Below are 12,363 nucleotides of genomic sequence, written 5' to 3' on the forward strand. Positions count from 1 at the left end.
GTAAAGGAATAAATACAATGTGGTTTATACAAACATGAATGGTCTGTTTTCTGTTGCTACTGACACAATCGCACAGACAGGCAAGTCACAAAGAAGTTGATTTTGGCTCACAGTTCCAGCCACGGGGGCTGAGAAGGGGCAGACCTGGTGAGGACCTTCTTACTCACACAGCAAGAGACAGGGAGCACACAAATGTCTCCTTGGGTTCCACCCTTATGATCTAGTACAACACCAACTGCCTCCCAAACACCTACCTGTAAATACCGTAGTTGGATTGCGTTTTCACCCTCTTAGCACCCCACAGTGGGATTAAATTCCAGAGAGAACAGACCACATTAAACCATAACTACAACAGAACACTACTGAGCTTTAAAAAGGAATGATGACAAATTCTACAACACAGACAAACCTTATCCTACATGCAGTAAGTCAGCTAAATAAAAGGACAAATATTGTACAATTTCATTCTCATGAGGTTCCTAAAGTAGGGAAATTTGCAGAGCTAGTAAGTAGACCAGGGATTGCCATGGTCTGTTTTAGAGAGAAATAGGGAGTTGGTGTTTGGTGCATACAGAGGCTTCATCTGGGGAAGATAAAATAATTACTATAGATGGATGGGTGATAACAATTACAAAATGATGTGACTATACCTAATGCCATTAAACTGACACTTCAAAATAATCAAAGTGTCAGGGCATGGTAACACAGGACACTAATCCTCCATCCAGTAGCACTGGCATCCCATTAGAGTACCATTCAAGACCTGGCTGCTCCACACCTCAATCCAGCTCCCTGCCTATGGCCTGGGAAGGCAGCGAGGATGGCCTAAGTCCTTATGCCCCCACATCCACGGTGGAGACCCAGAAGACGCTCCTGGCTCCCACGTTCCGATCAGCCCAGCTCGGACCATTGTATTTGGGGAGTGAACCAACACTTAAGTAAAATAAATGTTTAAAAATATGACAAGTCATAATTATGTGTAAATACACACAATAGATAAAATCAGATATAAAAGCAAAAGTTATAAATCATTAGCATCTGTGTGCCCTATTCATCTTCCTGTTGTCTCATTCACAAGCACCTCATTAACTATTGGATGCATTCTCCCACTAAGACTGTCACATCTACTGGCTGCATGCACAGCTGAGAATGAAATTTCATCATGAGATAATACACATTTGTCAAGAAGGATAAAGCCAACATAAAAACAGAAAGTTATTGTATTTGTTTAGCACCAAAAGTCCCTCCTTTATATACTTTGCATTCAGGAATCAGAATAAATGTCTAAAAAATTTTTTTAATACCAAGCAGGATTTGTCTCCAAAGAAGATTAAACCCAAGAAGGTTAGCCCAGGAAAAGCCCCATTTTGGTGGTATGGGTCAAAACAAATTGGCACCAACGCCATATAAGAGGGAAAAGTGAAGAATGTGGTTTTATTTTGGATTTGCTGTATGTGAGATATTTTGGGGTCAGCAAAACAAACAAACTGGGAGTTGAAATATGATCCAAATGGTGAGGAAAGCGTCAGTCTAAAAGAGAGAAACAGTTAGCAATGTCAGGCCAAGGAGGCCACATCAGCAAAGGAGAACTGCAGTTGAGACGAATGGGAGACCAGATAGCACAACTGACTAAGCTATGTCAGCAATAAGAAGCTAGAAGACAGGAAGCTGCCACGGAGGTCACTACCACAGAAGAATTCAAGGGAAATATCAAACAGTATGACAGAAGATGCAACTAACGCAAATATTACTAGGTATTTGGACCTGACTATAATTTGAGTTATTGGTAAACTTCTGAAACTGAACTAAGACTACCCTGTTACCATCACAGTGTACACCTGCAGGAAGTACTACTGAGAAGTCTGGAATTACCTGCATATGGACGCACTGGAAGAAAAATTCAAAGAGCCATGGAGGGACCTACAGTACATTCTACTCAGCACACATTCCCAGCTCTGTCGGCGAATCAAATGCTGCCTTTTCCCAAAGATATCTGGGTTCACACTATGTTAGCAATGCCAGAAAAACTTAATTAATTGTGCTTTAGCATATAGCAAGTATTACTACTGCAGAATGCTGAATGTTGATTTTCAGACTGGTATTCCAACACTGTCCACTATATCATTCATGTACCCAATACAGTGTGTGATCCAAAATTCAGACCCCATAAGAACCACACATATTCTCCTGTTAGGGACAAACTGAATCCTCCAACAATTCTATCTTTTTGCTATGTTATCAGAAAGGCCAGAGATCAATCTGTACTCAACCTAGATGGCCTTATAGCCTCATAACCATGGCAATGTTAGCTTGTTTTTGTGTATTTCACTGATGCTGAATTTCATTTAGTTTTACTTTTTAATGCATACCCATAAAGCTCCTGAATTCCAATGTAAAACAAGCTTAGCAACAAATTAACAACTTGGGCCCGGTGCCGTAGCCTAGCGGCTAAAGTCCTCGCCTTGAAAGCCCCGGGATCACATATGGGTGCCGGTTCTAATCCTGGCAGCTCCACTTCCCATCCAGCTCCCTGCTTGTGGCCTGGGAAAGCAGCTGAGGATGGCCCAATGCCTTGGGACACTGCACCTGCATGGGAGACCCGGAAAGAAGTTCTAGGTTCCCGGCTTCGCATCGGCACGCATCGGCCCGTTGCGGCTCACTTGGGGAGTAAATCATCGGACAGAAGATCTTCCTCTCTGTCTCTCCTCCTCTGTGTATATCTGGCTGTAATAAAATGAATAAATATTAAAAAAAAAAAAAACAGGGCCCGGCAGCATGGCCTAGCGGCTAAAGTTCTCGCCTTGAAAGCCCCGGGGTCCCATATGGGCGCCGGTTCTAATCCCGGCAGCTCCACTTCCCATCCAGCTGCCTGCTTGTGGCCTGGGTAAGCAGTCGAGGACGGCCCAATGCCTTGGGACCCTGCACCCTCGTGGGAGACCTGGAGAAGGTTCCAGGTTCCCGGCTTCGGATCGGCACAGCACCGGCCGTTGCGGCTCAGTTGGGGAGTAAATCATCAGACGGAAGATATTCCTCTCTGTCTCTCCTCCTCTCTGTATATCTGACTTTGTAATGAAAATAAATAAATCTTTAAAAAAAAAAACAAAAACAAAAACAAAAAAACAAATTAACAACTTACGGGAGATGTATTCATTTTATTTGTTCTTGGAAACATGAAGAGGACTCTGGACCTACAGCTGCAAGAAAATGAAAGGGCACAATAAGAGAAAAGGTATGTCTTGCCCCTAAAAGCCATTATGCATTGCAAGGCCATGACAGAAAGGAACAATGTACATGTTAGCTGAGATAAAACCAAAACCAAGAGACTATTGTGCAGTGCAAGCAAAATCACACCAAACAAGTCTAAGGTTTATAATGAGTCTTTCTTAACCAAGCTTGGTGATAACAGGGCCCACTAGAAATAGCAAATCACAAATCCATACAGTAATCCAGAAAATCAAAACCCCAAGAGGAACAAATGGTCATTACCCTAAAGTCCATTCGTTAAGCTGAAGACCTATGTCCCAGCTTCCCCAACAACATAAGTCACCTAACTGACATGCAATAAATAACCTGGGCACACTTCCAAAGCTGCAGATTTTTCACCTTTCCCTGGCTTCTCTACCCACACTCCATTACTGCTAGGTTTCACCTCTCCTAAAACTCCCCAAAGTATGGACATTAGAAATACAAAGCATAGGGCCCGGCGCTATAGTGAAATGGTTAAGGTCCTCGCCTTGAACGTGCCAGGATCCCATATGGGTGCCGGTTCTAATCCCAGCAGCTCCACTTTCCATCCAGCTCTCTGCCTGTGCCTTGGGAAAGCAGCCAAGGACGGCCCAAAGCCTTGCGACCCTGCAACCGTGTGGGAGACCCGGAAAGAAGTTCCTGGCTCCTCGCTTTGGATTGGCACAGCACTGGTCGTTCTGGTCACTTGGGAAGTGAATCACTGGACGGAAGATCTTCCTCTCTGTCTCTCCTCCTCTCTATACATTTGCCTTTCCAATAAAATAAATAAATCTTAATAAATACAAAGCATCTTACCGTTGCTATCTTCATTGTCCCGCCCAAGCAGTAAACAGAGGGTGAGGAAAACAGACACACAAGGCGCCATGCTCAGGGGATATCTGTCCTCAGTTTGTCCTTGGGAAGCCAGAGAGCAAGCAGGTACTGGGGAGGCCAAGAGTCAAGTGCCAGAGAGACAGAGTCACAATAACCAAGAGTGAGCCCCTCCCTATCATGGGCCTTTCTAGAGGCTTGTGAGGGGAGTAGTTACACAATAATGCAATACTGCCCCCTTTCAGGTTCCTGGTGATGATAGGTGAGAGTTGCAGGTGGACAGGAGGGAACACCTAGGTGTTGGGGGGGTGGCTTCTAAGTTCGTGACCCTATACTAACTGCCTACCTCACCACAACTTCTCTGTGAGGCAATAACCCTTTACACATGACAAGGGGCGGGAAAACTTCACTGAAATCATACCCACTATTTTATTAACTGGTAGATGTTAAATAAAAGTTATCATTAGGTTAATGAAAACGTTTATCTGCTGATTCTATAAAAATAAACACTGCTATAAAGACATAGAGTTTAAAACGGTTGTTTAATGGAGGATGGTGCAAGTGCTTGCGCTGCTGTGCCCACAAAGGAGACTGGGCAAAGCTCCTGGCTCCTGATATTGGTCTCCCAGATCCAGCCCCTGTGCTATTTGGGAAGTAAATCAGCAGATACCTGTCCTCTTGAAGGAGCTGAATGTCAGTGGACTAGTGACTTATCAGGAGCCAAGAACACGTGGTGTGATGGTTCATCTTGGAGCAACCAAGTCTCAATGCTCTCTCTTCTTCTCTCCCTCTGCTAGTAACTTTGGTAACTTAAAGAAGACCCTACCCCACCCCAAGGCTATCTCCTCCTCTCTCTAAGTTCAGGTTGGCTATGTTGCTCTTCCTTTTTAGCTATCTTTAAGTTCAATTACCAAACAAGGGCCCCAGTCCAGGTAGCCTTAGTGGCTAAAGTCTTTGCCTTGTATGTGCCAGGATCCCACATGCACTCCCCATCCAGCTCCCTGCTGGTGGGCTGGGAAAACAGTCAAGGACGGCCCAAAGTCTTGGGATCTTTTTTTTTTTTTTTAAAGATTTATTCATTTTATTACAGCCAGATATACACAGAGGAGGAGAGACAGAGAGGAAGATCTTCCGTCTGATGATTCACTCCCCAAGTGAGCCGCAACGGGCCGGTGCGCGCCGATCCGATGCCGGGAACCTGGAACCTCTTCCGGGTCTCCCACGCGGGTGCAAGGACCCAATGCATTGGGTCGTCCTCAACTGCTTTCCCAGGCCACAAGCAGGGAGCTGGATGGGAAGTGGAGCTGCCGGGATTAGAACCGGCGCCCATATGTGATCCCGGGGCTTTCAAGGCGAGGACTTTAGCCGCTAGGCCACGCCGCCGGGCCCAGTCTTGGGATCTTGCACCCGAGTGGGAGACCCGGAAGAAGCTCCAGGCTCCTGGTTTCAGACTGGCTCAGCTCCAGCCACTGCAGTCACTTTGGAAGTGAATCAGCAGACAGAAGTTCCTGTCTCTCCTCCTCTATGTATATCTCATGTTCCAGTAAAAATAAATAAATCATAAAAAAGTTTAATCAACATATAAAACCAACCCTAGGGACTCTTAGTTCCACCCAAGATAGTGGTTAACAAAGGCTTGCATATCCTGGCCTTTGTAACAAGAGCTTTGTCACCCTGGCATTGTGGGTTATAAAAGTCTACAAGTTCGGGCCCGGCGGCGTGGCCTAGCGGCTAAAGTCCTCGCCTTGAAAGCCCCGGGATCCCATATGGGCGCCGGTTCTAATCCCGGCAGCTCCACTTCCCATCCAGCTCCCTGCTTGTGGCCTGGGAAAGCAGTCGAGGACGGCCCAATGCATTGGGACACTGCACCCGCGTGGGAGACCCGGAAGAGGTTCCAGGTTCCCGGCTTCGGATCGGCGCGCATCGGCCCGTTGCGGCTCACTTGGGGAGTGAATCATTGGACGGAAGATCTTCCTCTCTGTCTCTCCTCTGTATATATCTGGCTGTAATAAAATGAATAAATCTTAAAAAAAAAAAAAAAAAAAAAAAAAAAAAAAAGTCTACAAGTTCTCAGGTGCATCATCCTAAAAGCATGGATGATGGTAGCAGTGTAGTTTAATAAAACCCCTTTATTTTTAAATTCTGCTGGAAAGGCAGATATACAGAGAGGAGGAGAGACAGGAAGATCTTCCGCCCCATGATTCGCTGGTGCAGGGTCCCAAAGCTCTGGGCCGTCCTCGCCTGCTTTCCAGGCCACAGGCAGGGAGCTGGATGGGAAGTGGAGCTGCCGAGATTAGAACCGGTGCCCATATGGGATCCCAGGGCGTTCAAGGCGAGGACTTTAACCACTACATTATCATACCAGGCCAAATAAAACTATTTCTCTGTTAAGCATCTTCTCATTGTCTGTTCAATCAATCCTGACACTCCCTTTCCTCTCTCACAAATACGTAAATTTTTACAAAACAAGCAAGTAAATAAATAAGATGGTTACTTAACTTACAGTACAACAAACGAAGCACTGTGAAGTCACTAATATTTACACTACAGAAAAAGGCTAAGATGATATTAATCTCCCACTAATACAGACAAATCACACAGGATGCTATAATAACATTTCTATTAAATTTCAGAGAAAAGCATACATCTTCCAACCTCATATTTTTGGTCCACACTTACATAAATAAAACATATGCAATGCATACTATCCTAACATATTTTTCCAGTAATGGCTCTAAATGTCACAGGCCTTCCCCACAATGACCCACGGCTTTGCCATTTCACTGGTTTTAGCCAATGAACACCATAAGGTGTGACACACAGTTTTGAAAAGTAGATGCCTGCTGGAATTTGCCTTCTTGGAATCCTGCTGTCTTGTGAAAAGCTGCAGGGCTTGCCTACTGGAGCCAGTACAAGCCACAGGGAATATAAGTAAAACCATCTTCAAGGAGCCAGATGACTAAACCAGCACAGGAACAACGCTGCTGGACTCACCTTAAAAGACTAACTCGGAATTACAAATAAAATGACTGGGTTTTGTTGATTCATTACATACGCTGATACTCTGAGCAGAAAGGAAACACAACTAAACTACACAGCGAGTACCATCACTACAAGTTCAGGAGCCTGAAGTTTTCATAAGTGTGCAAAATAACCAGATGGTGCTAAGAAAGATTACAGGAATCACACACACAAATCGGAGATCATAGGTTTTGCTTTAAACTCTTACCAATATGTAGCCATCGTACTGTGTCTTATTTATATTTTAAGAAACTAATTAGCAGTGAGAGCATGATTCAGCCCAATTTCCCCAATTGAAATAGTGGGAAACACGCTATTACATTGCTATAGTATTTAAGATGATCAAGAATGGATTACTGACATTAACTTGCATTATAAACCTTTTGGGCAGGCACGGCATGGTAGCCTAGCGGCTAAAGTCCTCACCTTGCAGGCGTCAGGATCTCATATGGGCGCCGGTTTGTATCCCAGCAGCTCCATTTCCCATCCAGCTCCCTGCTTGTGGCTTGGGAAAGCAGTTGAGGACAGCCCAAAACCTTGGGACACTGCACCCGTGTGGGAGACCCAGAAGAGGCTCCAGGCTCCTGGCTTCTGGTCCGCACAGCTCCAACTGTTGCAGCCACTTGGGGAGTGAATCATCGGACGGAAGATATTCCTCTCTGTCTCTCCTCTTCTCTGTATATCTGACTTTGCAATTAAAAAAAAAAAGATAAATCTTCCAAAAAAATCTACTTTTGAATGACTGCAGCTCCTGAAACTGATCTCAAAAACAAACATGAGTTTTGAATTTATTGTAGCAAAATAGAAACTGCCTGTCCAAAAGGTTAGGATGACCGCATAGTCCACTAAATGTGACAGGATCAACTTACTGATCCTGCATTACTCTGCTTATCAGGTAGAAAGACCCAGGCAAACCCTCCAGAACCACCAGGACAACTGTGCGGACAGAGGAGCATTGCCATGGCGGTGGCGCCAGCTGTGCAGGGCTGCACCTCCAGAATCTCTGAGGGAAAATGACACCCGGTAGCCTTGGAGAAGGCCAGGACACAAACGCTGGCCTGCTCGTCGCCCCGCTCCCGAATCCGGCAGTTGGTCACTCCCAGGTGACAGGAGCAGCCAGACCGCGCTGGGATCTTCTCTTTCCTGCAGTCAGTCGGCGTTCCCTCAGAGAGTCCTATTCTCCGAGGCCACTTCCTCACACCCGGCTACTTCATCCCTCCTCACGGAATGCCCCATTGCTGGAAACCAGGTCCTTGTAGAAACGTCTACAAACCCTGGACCGTCCGGCAGGCAAGACGGGGCAAGGACGTGCACTTGCTGCAGGAGCAGCTCGGAGCTACAAGTACAGGCGCCTCACTGACAGTTACAGGCGCCCCGAAACGACATCCCGCCGAGGGGAGCGGGGCGTCCGCGGACGGGGGGCCCTCCTCAGGAGCCAGGGGGCCCATTCGCCCCATCGATCTGCACGCTCACCCCGCCGCGGCGCCCCCAGCCCGGCGCCCAAGCAGCCCCGAGGCCAGTCCTGCACGCCGCGGGCAGCCTGGCCTCCGGGCAGAGCTAAGCCACCCCAGGACGCGCCTCCGCTGACGCGCCGGGGTCGCAGCGCCCCAGGTGCACGGCGCCCCTGCTCCCCCAAGTGCGGCCCAGGGCCCCCCCGACACGCGGCGTTCCTCGTCTCCCAGCACACTGACCTTTACGGACATGGAATCCAACCCCAGAGTCTGCACAACAGATAGACGCGGCCACAACATCTGGATTTCCGGATAAAAGATGGCGTGTGGGCGGGACAGCGCGTGCGCAGGGGACTCGGGCAGCCCCCTCCCAGGGTCTTGGCTGCGAGGCCAAGGGAAAGGGAGACTACATTTCCCAGAGGCGTCCACGCCCCTCCTGTCGGTACAATGAACATGCGTAGTGCCTGGCCTTGGCCCAGAGCTGGCTACGTGGAGATTACACCTTCTAGAAGGTATACAATTAAAGTTCATGTTACCTTTGTCATAATCTCAAGGACTTGTTCCCTGAGTTAACCATTGATATTAGGGTAATTTGTGTAATTCAGGCATTTTCTTATACATTTATGTGCAGCTTATATCACTTAGAACAGAAGTCACATTTTATGTGAATTCTATTTTTGGAATATTACCATAAAAATACTAGATTAAAATTTGAACTAAACCAATATGCACTTTTTAAAGTTATCAGAAATCACTTTTTTATTTTTTAAAGATTTTTTTTTATTGGAAAGGCAGGTATATAGAAAGACAGAAAGATCTTCCATCTGTTGGTCACTCCCCAAGTGTCCCCAACGGCCAGAACTGACTGATCTGAAGCGAGGAGCCAGGAGCCTCCTCCGGCTCTCCTACGAGGGTGCAGTGTCCCAAGGCTTTGGGCCGTCCTCGACTGCTTTCCCAGGCCACAAGCAGGGAGCTGGATGGGAAGCGGTACAGCTGGGAATAGAACTGGGACCCATATGGGATCTCTATGCCTGCAAGCCAAGGACTTTAGCCACTAGACTACCATGCCAGGCCTTCTTTTTTATTATTTAAAAATTATTTATTAGAGTCTCAGAGAAAGCAAGACAGCTCCCATCAGCTAGTTTTACTCCCCCAAATTCCCTCAATGACTGGCACTAGGCTGGATATAAAACAAGGATCTGGGAACACATGGTATTAGCAACCAGATTACCTCATCAGTCACTGCTGTCGCCTAGGGTCCTGATTAGCTGGACTCAGAAGCCACAGCTGAGAGGTGACCCTGTATTCCAATGTAGGCATCTTGAGCACCAGCCTAAAGGCCCAACCATGCACCAAAACACACCTTTGATGTTTTTAATCCCTTCTTACTCTGAGAACTGGGATGAATGCACAGAATTTATTTCACATAGGTAGGCACCAACCACACAATTCTTGGAGACAGTGATTGGCAACATTTGTGAAATGTGGGCAATACAAATCTGTTCTCTTTAGAAGTCAAGTCTCTCTCAGAAATGCCTCTTGGGGCCAGCAGCATAGTGCAGCAGGTTAAGCCAACACCAACATCCCATGGGCTACTGGTTTAAGCACTGGCTACTCCAATCCAGAAGTGGCAGCAGATGACATAAATGTATCCCTGCATCCACATGAAAGTCCCAGATACAAGCTCCTGGCTTCCTCCTGTGTCAGCCATTGTGGCTGTTTGGGAAGTAAACCAGTGGATGGCCGATTCTTTCTTTTCCTTCTTCCCTCCTTTTCCTTTCAAAGTAAGTCTTTTTTTTTTTTAGATTTATTATTTTTATTCCAAAGTCAGATATACAGAGAGGAAGGTCTTTTGTCCAATGATTCACTCCCCAAGTGGCCGCAACAGCTGGCGCTGAGCCAATCCAAAGCCAGGAGCTTCTTCCGGGTCTCCCACACAGGTGCAGGGTCCCAAACCTTTGGGCCGTCCTCCACTGCTATATTCCCAGGCATCAAGCATGGAGCTGGATGGGAAGTGGAGCTGCTGGGATTAGAACCGGCGCCCATATGGGATCCCAGGCATGCAAGACGAGGACCTTAACCATTACTCTATCATGCCAAGCCCTCAAAGTAAGTCTTTTTAAAAATACTGTGTGTCACTCCTAACTGAATAAACAGATGAAACCCATTACAATTTCATACTGTTCTGGAAGTACAGACCACTGAATTAGAGAACAGAAAGAAGTCTTTATATGAAAATAAAGTAAGGAATATTTTTTTTAAAAAGAATATGAAAAGAAATGCACCTTATGGAAATGACTTAAGGAAAGGTGGAAATCCAAGCTCAGAGCTATTTATTCTGTTAGGTCCAAAAGATCCCCGAACCATGGACAGACGAGTTCCACATGCAACAATGCAAAAGCAAAAAAACTTTATTGCTAGCTCGAGCTAGGGTCCATGTCTCATCCATCGCAGTGGAGTCTTGGTAAGGACCCCGCTTGTCTCTTTCAGACTCTTTTTATCCCCTTAGTCATGTACAAAACGTGTCCAGCAAACAGTCCTTATCTTGGTCGTGTATAACTCATACTGGTGTAGGCCACATTCCCGTGCAATCCACACCAGTGCAGACAACATTCTGCCTGCAGATGTGCGGATGACCCTGATTGGCCCATCTCCAAGGTCACTGCCCCCTGCCCACTCCATCACTCTGAAGAAAATGCAACTTTGAAGTGAAGTGAGACTTAGGCCTACTCTCTGGCCTTAGCCCTATCATGACATCGGTCCTGTTCTTTATGCAGCAAAGCCAAGCCCAATAGAGCGGTTATGCTAAGAAACTCTCTCATCACTACTGTTGTTAAGAGTAAATCCCTGCCACCCAGCCTTGCACCCACAACTCCACAATACCCATTACTCGTAACAGGCAAAACCAAAGCTTCAGTGGCTGTCAGTCCAAATATCTTACAAGGATCCACACTGCCACACAACAGCGTCACTGTAATATCTTGGCAGTAGGAAGAGACACAAGCCAAAGTGTGTTTGTGCAAATCCTGAGAACTCAGTGATGTCTGTGAGGAGTAATTCAAACACTGACCCTGAAGGCCTCAGCCATTTTGGACTCCATACTATTTCTTTTGCACTGTTCTGGTTATCCACAAATGAGATGTAATCCCATGGCGTCTTACCTGGGAACCTCACTCATGTTCTCTCGCGCCCCCTCCCCTAGTCCTGCCCACTTACCATCACCTGTGATAATCTCCCTCAGCAATTGCTGGGGCCCACCCACAGCCCTCCCAACCAATTCCACATGCCCTACACATCTTCCAGGCTCACCTGGCTCTCCCCGCCCTCCTCCATCTTGCCCCTTCCCCTGCCCTAGCAGCCCCTTATCCTGCCATCATGGCAGGAGATGTTTGCCTTCTTGTTCTCCCTCCTCCACTCCTGCTTCTCCTGTTCCTACCCTGCTGGAATAAAGGACCTCTTAAGCATCTTGCTGTGTCTAGCATTTTGGATTGTAGTAAACTTATCATGAAAAGAGGACTTGGCTGTGAAAATTAGCTGCACACAAGGAATTAACTGCATGTAAGAACTTAAGTGCACCTAAAACTAAGAGTCATCAGGATGCTACAACCTCCAACATACAATTTCTGTTTATTTTCCTTTATTGTTCTGTAGGAAACAGTAGTAACAATAACAAAAAAAAAAATCAAATACATCTACCCAGGGTACTCGCTCAGGTTCTCTTCGGGAATCCCAGAAGCAAGCCTTTACTGTTCTGAATGGAGGTCAAAGCTGAGGTGGGTGTCCTCTCCCATGGCCTCTCCCTGCCAGCCTGGGTGGATTCTCTGAAGCAAAGCTG

General features: G+C 46.6%; 1 protein-coding gene across 2 annotated transcripts in view; it reads right to left on the minus strand.

The window, feature by feature from the left end:
• Positions 1 to 12,363, minus strand: part of LOC101529612 (zinc finger protein 717) — a 35,835-nt gene that overhangs the window by 5,713 nt on the left and 17,759 nt on the right. The window contains exons 1-2 of one of the 2 annotated variants that reach the window (XM_058656386.1): positions 8,769 to 8,902; positions 3,137 to 3,194 (exon numbers count right to left, since the gene is read on the minus strand). In XM_058656386.1, the coding sequence (XP_058512369.1) occupies positions 3,137 to 3,172 (36 nt within the window). In that variant the 5' untranslated portion in view covers positions 3,173 to 3,194; positions 8,769 to 8,902. Of the gene's footprint in view, positions 1 to 3,136; positions 3,195 to 8,768; positions 8,903 to 12,363 lie in introns of those variants that run through there. The other variant, XM_058656387.1, reaches the window with a different exon arrangement.

This window comes from Ochotona princeps, chromosome 28 (genome assembly GCF_030435755.1).
Source record: "Ochotona princeps isolate mOchPri1 chromosome 28, mOchPri1.hap1, whole genome shotgun sequence".
Lineage (NCBI taxonomy): Eukaryota > Metazoa > Chordata > Mammalia > Lagomorpha > Ochotonidae > Ochotona > Ochotona princeps.